This window comes from Rana temporaria, chromosome 6, assembly GCF_905171775.1.
Source record: "Rana temporaria chromosome 6, aRanTem1.1, whole genome shotgun sequence".
NCBI classification, from domain to species: domain Eukaryota; kingdom Metazoa; phylum Chordata; class Amphibia; order Anura; family Ranidae; genus Rana; species Rana temporaria.
Genome location: NC_053494.1, coordinates 46,717,567 through 46,734,198, shown reverse-complemented (window position 1 = coordinate 46,734,198; position 16,632 = coordinate 46,717,567). Strand labels below are relative to the sequence as shown.

Genomic DNA, 16,632 nt, shown 5'->3' with positions numbered 1-16,632 from the left:
TTCACAATAAACAATGCAATTTAAATGCATTTTTTGCTGTGAAAATGACAATGGTCCCAAAAATGTGTCAAAATTGGCCGAAGTGTCCGCCATAATGTCGCAGTCACGAAAAAAATCGCAATAAAACTATCCCCTATATTGTAAACGCTATAAATTTTGCGCAAACCAATCGATAAATGCTTATTGCGATTTTTTTTACCAAAAATAGGTAGAAGAATACGTATCGGCCTAAACTGAGGGAAAAAAAAAATGTTATATATGTTTTTGGGGATATTTATTATAGCAAAAAGTAAAAAATATTGAATTTTTTACAAAATTGGCGCTCTATTTTTGTTTATAGCGCAAAAAATAAAAACCGCAGAGGTGATCAAATACCACCAAAAGAAAGCTCTATTTGTAGGAGAAAAAAGGACGCCAATTTTGTTTGGGAGCCACATCGCACGACCGCGCAATTGTCAGTTAAAGCGACGCAGTGCCGAATCGCAAAACCTGGCCTGGGCATTTAGCAACAAAATGGTCCGGGGCTTAAGTGGTTAATTTATTTTTAACAAAAAATAAAAACCGTAGAGGTGATCAAATACCACCAAAATAATTTTTGGGGAAAAAATTATAAAAATGTCATTTGGGTACAGTGTAGCATGACTGCGCAATTGTCATTCAAAGTGCATCAGCGCTGAAAGCTGAAAATTGGCCTGGGCAGGAGGGGGGTTTAAGTGCCCAGTAAGCAAGTGGTTAATGGCGACTCTGCCCAAACTCCGCAGCCATGTCTGGCTGTACACATAACGATCCTCTCTCTGCTCAGTCCAATATAGAACTGATCACCTCCAAGAGACTTCGCAGCACAGACTACATCAACAGCAGCAGCGAATCAGCTGCCGGAATTGCGGGGTCACGTGGCCATGTCGGTGCGCGGCCGCTCATGTGACCACACTCGGCTTCCGTACGCAGAAGGGGGGGAGGGAGGACGGAGCGTGTGCTGATCTGCCCCGGTGACGTCTCCCCATGATGGCTGCTGCAATGGCGGAGCAGGAGGGCTCCAAAGGCAGCGCCCGGAACCGGGGAGGAGTGCAGCGTGTGGAGGGGAAGCTGCGGGCCAGTGTGGAGAAGGGAGATTACTACGAGGCCCACCAGATGTACCGAACACTCTTCTTCAGGTATGGAGCGGAACGTTCCAGAGCTTTCTAGGGCCCTTACCTCCAGCGGACCTGCTGATTGGCCGCTGGCGTTCTGGTTGCTAGGGGAAGGCGGGGCTTCCTTTAGCGTTGTCATTTGATTGGCTGGGATTCGTGTCAATCTGCGGAAAGTCCTCGGTTAACTCTTCAGCTGCCGGGAGCTGGGGGATCTTCCTGCTCGTTGATTGGCTTGTGTCTTCTTGTTGCTATGGTGGGGGCTGCACCTGGGCCTTGGGAGGTTTCCTGGGCAGGTTAGGGGGCTTTTTATTGCCAGACTGTCAGTGTGTGACTGGTGACAGCTGCTCCATGGCAGGCCATATGTGAGTGACATCTGCTGTGTACTGTGGATAGAATCCCTGGTGTCATCACTGACCACACTCCTCCTGATCATCATCTGACCACAGGGATGCCTGGCTCTCTAATAAGGGAGGCCGGGGTGACCCCTCCGCACAGCCTGACCACACCGGGCGCTACGACTTGGCCTGGTGCAGCCGAATGAGTCGCCATCAAAGCACAGAAAGTCACATATTATACAGAAACTCCAGCCAGACATGTTCTCACTGAAATCTCCTTCTCAGGCTATCAATCCACTTTGTGTCATAAAAGTATACGTGACCTCATCACTGGGCTGTGGGAGGGGCCCCAGCATACCCCACCCACTACAGGCTGCCTGCCTGCAGAAAACCACAGTAGGAGGCGGGGCAAGACCAGTCACCCTGCACAAGGAAAGAGAGCAGCAGTGACCGGTCTTTATTCAAATGTTTATTCAGGCCGGGTTCACACTGATGCGGATAGGATGAGCGTTTCCCCACATCCAATTCGCATGCCTGGCTCTCAATGGAGCCGGTTCACACAGCTCCGGAGCGGACTGGGAAACAATCCTGTGCGTCTTTGGCTCCCTTTTCAGGTGCAAATTCAGCAGACAATTTGGATCTGATTTGACCCTGAAACGGAGAACCGGGACGCATCGGACCCCTTGCTGTGAGCCACGGCCATGGCTAGTGTGAACCCAGCCTCCTTTTATAGAGCAGGGGGTAGGTCCGAGCTGCTCTGTGTGCGCCAATGCACACACACGGAGCGGGGCTCGGCAGCAAGCATGCACAAGTGCCCCCATAGCAAGCGACTTATTGGGGGCACTCTGCAGGGGAGAGGACACCGAATCGCTTTAATGAATAGACCCGGGGGCCTGCAGACCCTGACATCCCCCCATGTTGATTGGGGGGGGGGGTCTCTTCCTCACAACCCTGGGCTGTGGGTGTAGGGTTCTGTGGACAGGAGGCTTTTCGTAATCTGGAATCCCCCTTTAAGAAAGGGGGCCTGCAGATCCTGACACCCCCCCCATGTGAATCGGTATGGGGTACATAGATGGTACACCTACCCATTCATCCCAAAAACATTGTGCAGTTCTTAACAAGTCCTTTATTAAAAATGAATTATTTCCCCAATGTAGATCTAATGTCATCCTCTGTCACCTGATTTTAACAAACAAAACGATTCTCCCCAGCTAATGCTCCCCCCATTCTGACAGTTCTTGTATAGCTTTGGGGTGTGGCAATGCGGTGACAGAACTCTGAGGCCACCCGCCACCCCTGGTGACTCCATAGCCCCTCTGCCCCAAAGGAAACCCCCCCCATGTTGAGGACATGTGGTTTGGTAGGGGGGCGCGCTCGCTTGGATAAGGGTCTGGACCACTCCTGGGTTTTGCCATGGAAATCGATACCAGACCCAAGTCTGATCCTGTTGATTAAGGTGCGATCTATATCGGACCGAAGTCGCAGGGCAAAGCCGGATTGTGAGCATGGCCTAAATCATGAATATACTGTATGTAAAGGGGGGGAGGGGCACCTTTAGGTCCCAGGCTAAATTATCAAAGCATTTTTATGATCAGATGGATTCAAATCTGAATGTGTGGTGAGGGAGGCACCCATGCCGATTGTTGGCATTTCTTCGCCAGTCATGGTTCCCCAATCTAATGTTGGCTAAGGAAAGTTGCCCAGATGTGGAAGATAAAAAAAAAAAAGAAGAAAGCTGAATAGAGGACACCTCCATCTCCCCTGCCTGCCTGCCTGCGTCTCCCCTGCCTGCCTGCCTGCGTCTCCCCTGCCTGCCTGCCTGCGTCTCCCCTGCCTGCCTCCATCTCTGCTCATCATGACATAAAGGCTGCTGTATAAGGACTGATGGACATACTAATGGTGTAATAGGGAGCAAAGCGACCTGTCCCATCCCTGATTGGTTACACAAATCTCTAGGTCAGGGATATGCAATTAGCAGACCTCCAGCTAATGCAGAACTACAAGTCCCATGAGGCATAGCAAGACTCTGACACCCCGAGGCATGATGGAGGTCTGCATATCCCTGCTCTAGGTCATCTCTTCTGTCTTGGACCCCTTTCACACTGAGCCGCCCATAGCGTCAGCGGTAAAAGGCCGACGCTATAGGCGGATTTGCGGCACATTTCGGCTGCTAGCGGGGTACTTTTAAGCCCCGCTAACGGCCGAGAGAGGGTTAAAACCAGCGCATTGCGGCGGTAAAGCCACGCTGCCTCATTGATTTCAATGGGCAGGAGCGGTAAACGCACTGCTCCAAAGATGCGGCTAGCAGGACTTTTTTTTACTGTCCTGATAGCGCACCGCTCCAGTGTGAAAGCCCTCAGGCTTTTACACTGGGGACAACGATGCAGCTGTTTGAGGGAGGATTGCAGGTGTTATTTTTAACGCTATAGCGCCTGCAATACGCTCCAGTGTGAAAAGGGTCTAAAAGCAGTATCAAACCCCAAAAATGTATCATATTGTAGCTTTGCAATCATTGGATGCGGTGACTTCGTTCTCCCCCCCTCTGTTTTCATCTGGCCAGTAACGCACCACCTGTATTGATGTCTACACTCTGAATGAAGGAGCACAGGGGGCACAAACACTGAAATGCACATTAAAAAAAAAAAGACGGACCGCGGAACCCCCGCTTTTAAGGTGAAAAAAAACCTTGACATCACCACCCCCCCGAGCCCCCGTTTTACCTGAGCCCGGAATCTCCTGGGCGCGATCCCGCATTGCTCTCCCCCAGCTTGAGGCGGCTCTTCATTGGATGATTGATGGCAGTGCAGCCATTGGCTCCCGCTGCTGTCAATGAAATCGGTGATGCTGCGGGCGGGGCCGAGTGATACTCGCAGGCTTTGGCCACCTATTGTATCACACGGGAGCGCACACCCAAGGTAACCCCCTCGGGAGAGTGCTTCCCAGTGGGGGTTAGCTCTTGCGGGGAGGAGCCGAGAGACCCCAGAAGAGGACATTCGGGGCCACTCTGTTCAAAATGAACTGCACAGTGGAGGCAAGTATGACGTGCGTTTTTTTTTTTTTTTTAAAACCCTGAACCTTTACAATCACTTTAATGTCTGGATCACCAGGTGAAAATGAGAGGGTCCAAACAAGAAAACAAATGCAACCGCATGTTTTCTTTTGGCGCGCTTACAAGCCCAATCCACACTTCAATACCTTCCAATTTTTGTCATTCGTTTGGTTCTCAAAGGTAAAGCAGAACTTCACCCTAAAAGACGTTCTGTTTTATGTTCTCCTCCCAGTCTCCTCTAACACATTTGTGGGGGGGGGGGGGGTATCCACGTCTGGTCAGACCACCTAGGTCAGGGATCCTCAAACTACAGTCCTCCAGTTGTTGCAGAACTACACATCCCAAGAGGCATTGGAACACTGACAATCACAGACATGACTAGGCATGATGGGAATTGTAGTTCCTGAACAACTGGAGGGCCGTAGTTTGAAAACCCATGGCCTAGGTCAGGCATATGCAATTAGCGGACCTCCAGCTGTTGCAAAACTACAAGTCCCATCATGCTTCTGCCTCTGGGTGTCATGCTTTTGGCTGTCAGAGTCTTGCTATGCCTCATGGGAATTGTAGTTCTGCAACAGCTGGAGGTCCGCTAATTGCATATGCCTGACCTAGGTGATTCCACCTGAATTCTGGTCCCCTCCCTCAGGGACATGTCATGGGACCATTCACAGGGTACAAAGCAGTTTGCACATTTGCCGTAAAGCCGCAAGGAGTCGCAACCCCCTTCTCACACTAAACATGGTGGCACCAGGAGCCAGAAGGACCAGACCGGGTTAAGATGGCGCTGGATCCCTGGACAGGTGAGGGTCTTTTTAATAAATGTTGGCAGCTACAGTATTTGTAGCTTATTATTTTTTATTTTCAAAAAGACTGAACCTCTTTTAAATATGATGTACGGGAAGCCAAAATATATTTTGCATTTAGAGCTGAATATTCTGCTGCCACAAGCAGATTTTTTATTATTGATTGTTCAGAAACCGGGATTCACAAATGTCTGTAGTAAGAGCAATACGTAGGTCTATGGGATGGGATGAGCGCTGACAGCGAACTTTGGTATGTTTGGCTTGGGATTTCCTTATGTGTTTTTACACGTGTAAGTAAACCTTATTAAGTCATAAAAGTAATGTATTCTCCCTGAAGAAAGACAGGCGATCAGGCAACTCGAGACCTAATATACAAATTGATTTATATGGAGTATTTGATGATATTTATGTAGAGGGACCTATCAGAATGGCTGAGTGGCTTGTCCAGCCCTGGAGGCCAGCTTCATGCTCCAGGACAGAGCACATCTCTGCCGTATCCCGTACACCCCGACGCCACAACTATCCAGCCCACTGATCACCACCTTTACAACCAGACAGGAGACAATGGATTATATTTATCATGAAGTCAATGCGACACTTTGCTTTCTGTTCAGTGATCAGCACATCCAACACTTTGGTCTTAGGATTTCTGCTTTCAGAAAATACACTGAGGGGGGGAAAAAGTATTTGATCCCCTGCTGATCTACGTTTGCCCACTGACAAATTATAATTTTAATGAGTGAAATAAGTATTTGATCCCCTATCAATCTGCAAGATTTCTGACTCTCGGGTGTCTTCTATGCAGGTAACAAGCTGAGATTAGGAGCACTCATAAAGGGAGTGCTCCTATCTCAGCTTGTTACCTGTATAAAACACCTGTCCACAGAAGTGATCAGATTCCAATCTCTCCACCATGGAGAGCTGTCCAAGGATGTCAGGGACAAGATTGTAGACCTACACAAGACTGGAATGGGCTACAAGACCATCACCAAACAGCTTGGTGGGAGGGTGACAACAGTTGGTGCGATTATTCACAAATGAAGAAACGGAAAATAACTGTCAATCTCCCTTAGTCTGGGGCTCCATGCAAGATCTCACCTCGTGACGTTTCAATGATCATGGGAATGGTGAGGAATTGGCCCAGAACTACATGGGAGAATATTCTCTATGGTCCCAGCTGCCTGAAGATCATTGTCACCAAGGGAACATATGGTAACACACTACGCCAGGGATATGCAATTAGCGAACCTCCAGCTGTTGCCAAACTACAAGTCCCATGAGGCATAGCGAGACTCTGATAGCATCAAGCATGACATCCAGAGGTATGATGGGACTTGTAGTTTGGCAACAGCTGGAGGTACAATATTTTTTTTTTTTTTCCTAAATGGCTTCCTCTACCTTGGTGCAGTCCTCCTTCACTTACCTCATCCTTCGATTTTTGCTTTTAAATGTCCTTATTTCTTCTGAGAAATCCTCACTTCCTGTTCTTCTGTCTGTAACTCCACACAGTAATGCAAGGCTTTCTCCCTGGTGTGGAGTGTCATGCTCGCCCCCTCCCTTGGACTACAGGAGAGTCAGGACGCTATCTCTACTTTGCAGATAAAGTAGCTGTGTGTTAGTGAACATCCCGACTCTCTTGTACCCCAAGGGAGGGGGCAAAAACGACACTCCACACCAGGGAGAAAGCCTTGCATTACTGTGTGGAGTTACAGACAGAAGAACAGGAAGTGAGGATTTCTCAGAAGAAATAAGGACATTTAAAAGAAAAATGGAAGGATGAGGTAGGTGAAGGAGGACTGCACTAAGGTAAAGGAAGCTTTTTAGGGAAAAAAAATTGTACCTTTACAACCCATTTTAAAGCACCCCGTACTGACGAGCTTGCACGCAGAAGCGAACGCATACGTGAGTAGCGCCCACATATGAAAACTGTGTTCAAACCACACATGTGAGGTATCGCCGCAATAATTCTAGCCCTAGACCTCCCCTGTAACTCAAAACATGCAACCTGTAGAATTATTATTATTATTATTATTATTATTATTATTATTATTATTATTTTTTTTTTCTTAAACGTTGCCTATGGAGATTTTATAGGGTAAAAGCTTGTCGGCGTTCCACGAGCGGGTGTAACTTTGAAGCGTGACATGTTGGGTATCACTTTACTTGGCTTAACATTATCTTTCACAATATAAAAAAAATTGGGCTAACTTTACTGTTTTATTTTTTAATAATAAAAAAAAAAAGTGATTTTTTTTTTTCCAAAAAGGTGCGCTTTTAAGACCGCTGTGCAAATACAGTGTGACAAAAAGTATTGCAAAGACTGCCATTTTATTGGGTGTTAGAAAATAAATATATATGATGTTTGGGGTTTCTAAGTAATTTTCTACCAAAAACATTTTTTTTAAGTTGTAACACCAAATCTCAGAGGCTCGGTCGTTCAGGTCGTTCAGTGGTTAACCACTTCCCGCCTGGTCAATGGACAATTAACGTCCGGGGAAGTGGTTGTGAAATCCTGACTGGATGTCTATTGACGTCCTGCAGGATTTCATGCCAGCGCGCGGCGATCTGTGGTGCGGGGTGTCAGTCTGACACCCTGCATCTCCGATCTCGGTAAAGAGCCTTCCGGCGGAGACTCTTTATCACGTGATCAGCCGTGTCCAATCACAGCTGATCACGATGTAAACGGGAAGAGCCGTTGACCGGCTCTTCCACACTCGTGTCTGATAGACGCGAGTAGAGCCTATCGGCGGCTCTCCTGACAGGGGGAGTTCACGCTGATTGTTTATCAGCGCAGCGCCCCCCTCGGTTGCCCACACTAGACCACACGGAAGCTGCCAGGACCACCAGGGATTGGAGGAAACATGTGGATGGCCAGGTACATCCCCCATGGCCATCCACATGTAAAAAATATGCACAATAGATGCCAATCAGTGCCCACAAATGGGCACTGACTGGCAACATGGGCACTGATTGGAAAAATTGTAAATAAACAAGTGCCACCCCTCTGTGTCCATCAGTGCCGCCTATGAGTGCCCATCAGTGCCACCTCATCGGTGCCCGTAATTAAAAAAGAAAACGTAATTATTTACAAAAAAATGTAACAATAAAAAATAAAAACTTTGGGCCAGATCCACGAAGCAGTTACGCTGGTGTATCTATTGATACGCCGCGTGACTGCTAGGTTGCTCCGGTGTATTTTTGTTTTGTATCCACAAAACAAGATACGCCTGAAGCTGGGCTAGATCGGACTGGCGTACGTCTTGGTACGCCGTCGGATCTAAGGTGCATATTTATGCTGGCCGCTAGGTTGCGCTTCCGTTGATTTCCGCGTCGAGTATGCAAATTAGCTAGATACGCGAATCCACAAACGTACGTCCGGCGCATTTTTTTACTTAATTTCCGTAAGGCTTTTTTCGGTGTAACATTACCCCTGCTATATGAGGCGTAGCCAATGTTAAGTATGGACGTCGGGCCAGCGTAGAATTTTCCGTTGTTTGCGTAAAACGTTTGCGAATAGGGCTTTGCGTAGAATGACGTTCACGTCAAAAGCATTGGCTTGTTGCGGGTTAATTTGGAGCATGCGCACTGGGATACCCCCACGGACGACGCATGCACCGTTCAGAAAAAATGTCATTTACGTTGGGTCAAGACGTATTAACATAAAACACGCCCCCGTCTCATCCATTTGAATTGCGCGCCCTTACGCTGACACAGTTACACTACGCCGCCGTAACTTGCGGAGCAAATTCTTTTTGGATACGGGGAATACGCTGTAAGTTACGGCGGCGTAGTGTATCTGAGATACGCTACGCTGGACGTAAAGAGGTGCCGAGGTACGTGGATCTGGCCCTTTATTTTTTTTCAAAATTTTCGGTGTTTTTTTTTTTTTTTTTTTTTAGTTGTTGCGCAAAAAAAAAAAATCGTAGAGGTGATCAAATACCACCAAAAGAAAGCTCCTTTTTGTGGAAACAAAATGATAAATTGTTTGGGTACAGTGTAGCATGACCGCGCAATTGTCATTCAAAGTGCGACAGCGCAGAAAGCTGAAAATTGGCTTGGGCAGGAAGCTGCGTAAGTGCCTGGTATGGAAGTGGGTAAGGTTCCCCCAGATGTGGGTAAAATCTGATCTGGTTACAATGTCATTTGATTTCCATGAGCTGGCCCAGCCTGAGCGATCTTTCTTTTTCACAAATGTAACTTCCCAACTAAAGTTCCCCTTGTTTGTTTTCCAGGTATATGCCACAGAACAAACACACGGAAGCCAGAGAATTAATGTATTCTGGAGCTCTGCTGTTTTTCAGCCATGGTCAAGTAAGAACCTATCCACGCTCTATCAATGTCACATTGGCTGCAGCTATTAAAGTGTAACTTTGTTGCCTTATTTGGCAGTAACATGTTTAATCAGCGTTTCTCCCTGTAAGAACTAAAGTCATGTTTTGTTTACTTTTCATGAACATTTGTAAACCTTCATTTTGAATACTTTTGTTTGCCTTGCAGCAAAACAGTGCTGCTGATCTGTCCATGCTTGTTCTGGAGTCGCTAGAAAAATCTGAAGCTAAAGTGACAGAAGACTTATTAGGTGAGTTTGGGCTGATCTATAAAACATCTGCTTCCTTCCATTAAAGCTTATCTCCACACAAACTACTAAATACGTCACTGAAATGCACTTATATAAGGGAGGTGTTTTACATTTTTGCCCACCCAGTCCTCAAATTCAGACAGCCCTGCTAGGCAGCACAACCAGGCTTGTGACATGACTTTTGTATAACGTCAGATAAGCAACCCACCTAGGTCACATTCCTGCCCCCAGCCTGTGACTAGACCGTGAAGGATCAGCAGCTGAGCAATGAGGTCATCTCACTGTACTTTTTTATTTTTTTGTCAGCACGGCACACCTTATAGTCCCCCCCCCCCCCCCAACTGCCTCCTCTTCCGCTCCCAGAGGATAGATATATATAAATATATAAAATCGTATTTATCGGCGTATAACACGCACCCTAACTTTAAGAGGGAAGTTTCAGGAAAAAAAACGGTCCACAGCCCCCTGCGTATAACACGCAGGCACAGTTTACCCTCTATTTTCAGGGTAAAAAAGTGAGTGTTATACGCCAATAAATACAGTATGTGTGTATGTATGTATGTGTGTGTGTATGTATGTATGTATGTATGTATGTATGGCTCAAAATTTCAAGTCCTGAGCCCCTAGCCAGGCCTTAAGAGTTACTTGCCACCAGTTTCCCCACCCAACACCTCCCCTGCCTACCCCTAAGTCCGCCCCTAAACACGACCTTGTAAATTATCTCATGAAACTACACTGTTAAATATTTTAAGCAGAATTACGTTCCAAAAATAAATATTAACAACTTTAACAATAGTAACATAGTGAAGGTGTACTGTGAGGGGTAGTAGTGAAGGTTTACTGTGAGGGGTAGTAGTGAAGGTTTACTGTGAGGGGTAGTAGTGGAGGTTTACTGTGAGGGGTAGTAGTGGAGGTATGCTGTGGGCATGGCTGTATGACAGGTGGGGGGGGGGGGAGTGGGCTGGTGTGTGAAGTCCTGCGGATCCAACGTCATAGAACACACAGTCAGGGCAGCTGATAGAAATCATGGGGCCCCGTACAGCCTACCTGACGGGGCCCCTTCAGCTCCACCCCTGGTCCCGCCTTCAGCCACACCCCTGGCCCCTCCCCAAACTCCGCCTTGAAACTCTCTGCAGCACATTACGGCATTGGCGGCACTGTCTCTGCAGGCAGCACATGCGTTATGTGACATAACGCATGCGCTACCTGCAGACAGTGGTACCCATGCTGCCAATGGCATATTGTGCTGCCGACAGTGCCACCCATGCTGCCAATGGCATATTGTGCTGCCGACAGTGCCACCCATGCTGCCAATGGCATATTGTGCTGCCGACAGTGCCACCCATTCTGCCAATGGCATATTGTGCTGCCTACAGTGCCACCCATGCTGCCAATTGCATAATGCATGGGTGGCACTGTCTCTGCAGGCAGCACATTCATTATGGGTAGACAGAGCCACCTTTTCATGTTCATGTTCAGCTTTCTAGCAGAAGCCTGAAGGTTTTGTGCCAATAGTGACTGGTATTTGGAACGGTTCATAATTCCCTCTATCCTGACTGACTAAGGCCCCTGTTCCAGCTGAAGAAAACTGCCCCCAAAGCATAATGCTGCCACCACCATGCTTCACGGTGGGTATGGTTTTTTTTTTTTGTGACGTGCAGTGTTTTTTGCACCAAATCTATCTTTTGGAATTATGGCCAAAAAATTCAACCTTGGTTTTATCAGACCAGAAGGCATTTACCCACAGGCTTTTGGGAGACTTCAGATGTGTTTTTGCAATGTTTAGCCGAGCTTGGATATTTTTCCTTGTAAAAGAAAATGCTTCCATTTTTGCCACTCCACCCCATAGCCCAGATATATAAAGAATATGGGAGGTTGTAACATGTACCACACAACCAGTACTTGCCAGACATTCCTGCAGCTCCTTTAATGTAGGCCTCTTGGCAGCCTCCCTGACCAGTTTTCTTCTCGTCTTTTCATAATTTTTGGAGGGAGGTCCAGTTCTTGGTAATGTCACTGTTGTGCCATTCTTTCTCCACTTGATGACTGTCTTCACTGTCTTCCTTGGTATATCTAATGCCTTCGAAATTCTTTTGTATCCTTCTCCTGACTGATACCTTTTTTAACAATGAGATCCCTCTGATGCTTTGGAAGCTCTCGTGGCTTTTGCTGTCGGGAAAGACCTACTAGAACAGCTTAACTGTATTTGGAGTTAATCCAAGGCACTTTTGCATCCTATTTAACATGGGTTTGGATTTGATTGCTAAATTCTGAACACATCTACATCCCCAGGGTGTATAAAAGGGTGTGCACAATTATGCAACCACATTATTTTAGTTTTTTATTCCCCGCCCCCCCATAAAAAAAAAAAGTTTTTCAATTGCATTGTAAGGGTGGAAAAAGCTGTGGAATTACATTTTAACAGGGGTGTGTAGACTTTTTATATCCTGTCTATCGAGCCTCCCCTCCCATGAAAATTATACATTTTACGCAAACCATTTCCTTAAAGGAATAACCATCTCCTGTTTAGGATGTTATTTTGTTATTAAAATGTATATGTTGAAAAGCACCCTCTGCAAGGCTATTAAACATCTTGATAAAGTGGATGGAATATACTGATAAATTACCCTAAGTCAGACAACTCTCAATAAGCTCCCCCTCCCCAATTATTTATTTTTATTTTTTTCCCTCTCCTTCCCCCTCCCCCCTCTCCTCAACCCCTTCTCTACTTATCTTGACCACGAAAGAAATATATAACTGAATAACCTGTTTACTGGTTGAGATGGGTTCCACAAAAAAAAAAAAATAGAGAATTCTCTTTGTTTTTTCTCCTTTTATGCTATTTAATGTTCTCTCATTTACGACTCTCTCTCCTCAATTATTTTGTCTGATTAATGACTATATCTTGGCATAAGAGTGTAATTTGCGACACCACGTTTTCGGATATTTATCACTATTGTTAACATATGCAGTTATATAATGTATCTATACGATGCTATGTTTGATTTCATATTCACCTAATAAAACTTTATGAAACAAAAAAAAAAAAAAAATGTATATGTTGTATTAAAATCTTGTGATATTTCTTTAGAAAACTTGGCCAAATTGTTTAGTTTGATGGATCAAAACTCTCCAGAGCGAGTGGCATTTGTATCCCGGGCTCTCAAGTGGTCGTCTGGAGGGTCTGGAAAACTAGGTCACGCAAAGCTGCACCAATTACTAGCTATTACGTTATGGAAAGGTAGGACATATTGCCACCTGAAATGGTATAATTCTTGTCTCGGGCGATCCCATTTGATCGTAATAAGTAGATGTACTTTTATTACCAACCTTATTATAAGGGCATATTCCTTACTAGACCTTGGTTCTGCCCATGTGTTTCATAGGAACCTCTGCGACAAAAAAAGCCCTCCTTGGGGTGAAACACATCAGGAGTGGAGCCTGTAGCTGGCAGGATTTGAACTTTTTTCCAATTTTTAGCAGTGGTGCTTCTTGCCTTATGTCTGAAACATGCAGTTATGTTTGGGAGATCATCGTTCTGTGTGACCTTTTGGTTTAATTTTGTCTTCTGGAGATTGAAAGCTAACATCTGGTTACTGTGGTGCAACAGTCATGTTTTAATGGTGGTTTTTTTATTTATTATTTTATTTATTTTGGAAATGGAGTTACATTGCATTAAAGTGGAGGTTCACCTAAAAACTTAATTTTTAACATTAGATTGAGGCTCATTTTGTGAAGGGGAATCGGGTAGTTTTTTTTAAATCGAAGCAGTACTTACCGTTTTAGAGAGCGATCTTCTCCGCCGCTTCCGGGTATGGGCTGCGGGACTGGGCATTCCTATTTGATTGACAGGCTTCCGACGGTCGCATACATCGCGTCACGATTTTCCGAAAGTAGCCGAACGTCGGTGCGCAGGCGCCGTATAGAGCCGCACCGACTTTCGGCTACTCGTGACGTGATGTATGCGACCGTCGGAAGCCTGTCAATCAAATAGGAACGCCCAGTGCCGAAGACCATACCCAGAAGCGGCGGAGAAGATCGCTCTCTAAAACGGTAAGTACTGCTTCGATTTTAAAAAAACTACCCGATTCCCCTTGACAAAATGAGCCTCAATCTAATGTTGGGTGAACTCCCGCTTTAAGGCTGAACTGCAGGCAAACTGCTAAATTCACTGTTTGAAATACATTTACTGTATTGGACCTGTTTTAACCTGACACAAAATATGCATTTCTGTTGATCTAGTCCTTAGATTTTATACAGTCTACCAGACAACGCAGTAGTTTGGTGATCTGTTACTATTTTTTATTAATGATCTTTTCTTTTTTTAGAGCAAAACTATTATGAGTCCCGGTATCACTTCCTGCACTCCTCAGATGGAGAGGGGTGCGCCAATATGTTAGTAGAATACTCATCCACCCGTGGCTACCGTAGTGAGGTGGACATGTTTGTGGCACAAGCCGTCCTGCAGTAAGTACAGAAAATATTTGCCTGTTTTCAGGGTCATAATGGCTGTTCAAATCCCACCACTGTAAATGAGTGTTAGTTGTGCTCATAAGTTTACATACCCTGGCAGAATTTATCAGAGAATGTGAATAACACAACAACCTTTCTTTCACTCATGGTTGGTGTTTGGCTGAAGCCATTTATTATCGATCAACTGTTTTTACATTTTTTAAATCCATAATGGCAACAGAAACTAACCAAATGACCCTGATCAAAAGTTTACATGCCCTGGTGATTTTGGCCTGATGTACACACAAGTTGACACAAAGGGTTTGAATGGCTATTAAAGGTAACCATCCTCACCTGTGATCTGTTTGCTTGTACTTAGTGTGTGTGTGTGTGTGTGTGTGTATATAAAAGGTCAATGAGTTTCTGGACTCCTGACAGACCCTTCTTTCATCCAGTGCTGCACTGATGTTTCATGATTCTGAGTCATGGGGAAAGCAAAAGAATTGTCGAAGGATATGCGGAAAAGGTAGTTGAACTGTATAAAACAGGAAAGGGACATAAAAAGATATCCAAGGAATTGAGAATGCCAATTAGCAGTGTTCAAACTCTAATCAAGAAGTGGAAAATTAGGGGTTGAAACCAAACCACGGTCAGGTAGACCAACTAAAATTTCAGCCACAACTGCCAGGGAATTTGTTCGGGATGCTAAGAAAAACCCACAAATAACTTCAAGTGAAATACAGGACTCTGAAAACATGTGTGGCTGTTTCAAGATGCACAATAAGGAGGCACTTGAAGAAAGATGGGCTGCATGGTCGAGTCGCCAGAAGAAAGCCATTACTACGCAAATGCCACAAAGTATCCCGCTTACAATACGCCAAACGGCACAGAAACAAACCTGGCACAAAGTCATTTGGATTGATGAGACTAAAATTTAGCTTTTTGGCCACAACCATAAATGCTACATTTGGAGAGGAGTCATCAAGGCCTATGATGAAAGGTACACCATTCCTACTGTGAAACACGGAGGTGGATCGCTGATGTTTTGGGGATGTGTGAGCTACAAAGGCACAGGAAATTTGGTCAAAATTGATGGCAAGATGAATGCAGTATGTTATCAAAAAATACTGGAGGAACATTTGCATTCATCAGCCAGGAAGCTGCGCATGGGACGGACTTGGACATTCCAACATGACAATGATACCAGACCAGTTTGACCTGTCGTTGGCTACAGCAGAATAAAGTGAAGGTTCTGGAGTGGCCATCTCAGTCTCCTGACCTCAATATCATTGAGCCACTCTGGGGAGATCTCAAACGTGCATTTCATGCAAGACAGCCCAGGAATTTACAGGAACTGGAGGCTTTTTGCCAAGAGGAATGGGCAGCTTTACCATCTGAGAAGAGCCTCATCCACAAATACTACAAAAGACTTCAAGCTGCCATTGATGTTAAAGAGGACAATGCATTGTATTAAGAACTGGGGTATGTAAACTTTTGATCAGGGTCATTTGGGTAGTTTATGTTGTGATTATGATTTAAAAAGAGTAAAAACAGTTGATTTGATAATAAATGGCTTCAGCAAAACACTAACCATGAGTGAAAAAAGATTGTGTTCATATTCTCTGAAAAATGGCTACGAAATCATAAATTCTGCCAGGGTAACTTATGAGCACAACTGTATAGCATAAAATACAAACTTCAGGTGCAGACCCCATGGCTCCTTGCCCTCTTGAGGTCACTAGGTTTTTTTCTTTAAGATTTTACCTTGATGGCCCCTTTTTATGTAGCAGTGTCCCAATCACAAGTCTTTAACCATGTTTTTGGCAGGATCACAGGACTTTATATATGCCAGCTGCATGATAGTCGGGGCTGGCTTGCTCTCTGCTGTGTGAAAAGTGATGACATAACACTAAAAAAAAATATACAAGTGCTGTAGGGTTGTGTTGTGCCCATTTAGTCAGGAACTGACTTGCATTGACTGGGTGGTTTTGCTATGGACTTGCTGTACAAAGCTCTCCTTTACTGAACTTTTTCTTTGCTGTCTTGCTAAATCTTAAGTGGATGACGGCATGTATTGCAAATGTGCCATCATGCATTAATTATGCACATCTGACTCTTTATTGAGTCTGCAGGCTGAACAATTAATAAATGCACATCTAAAGTGTTGCACCTGTGATCAGTGGATAGTGAGTGCAATGTCTGCGTCCTGCAAACTCTTCCTCCAGCTCTCTGCCTGTTTCTCTCAGGCTTTCAGTTGGAAGAGCTGGAGGAGAAGTCAATGGAC

General features: G+C 45.3%; 1 protein-coding gene across 1 annotated transcript in view; it reads left to right on the top strand.

Annotated features, from left to right (window-relative positions):
- The first annotated feature begins 944 nt into the window (after positions 1 to 944).
- The window catches only part of GET4 (guided entry of tail-anchored proteins factor 4), a 29,382-nt gene continuing 13,694 nt past the window's right edge, over positions 945 to 16,632 (top strand). The window contains exons 1-5 of the mRNA XM_040356763.1: positions 945 to 1,154; positions 9,550 to 9,628; positions 9,815 to 9,896; positions 12,988 to 13,137; positions 14,225 to 14,363. Coding sequence (XP_040212697.1) covers positions 1,003 to 1,154; positions 9,550 to 9,628; positions 9,815 to 9,896; positions 12,988 to 13,137; positions 14,225 to 14,363 — 602 coding nt within the window. The 5' untranslated portion in view covers positions 945 to 1,002. The remainder of the gene's footprint in view (positions 1,155 to 9,549; positions 9,629 to 9,814; positions 9,897 to 12,987; positions 13,138 to 14,224; positions 14,364 to 16,632) is intronic.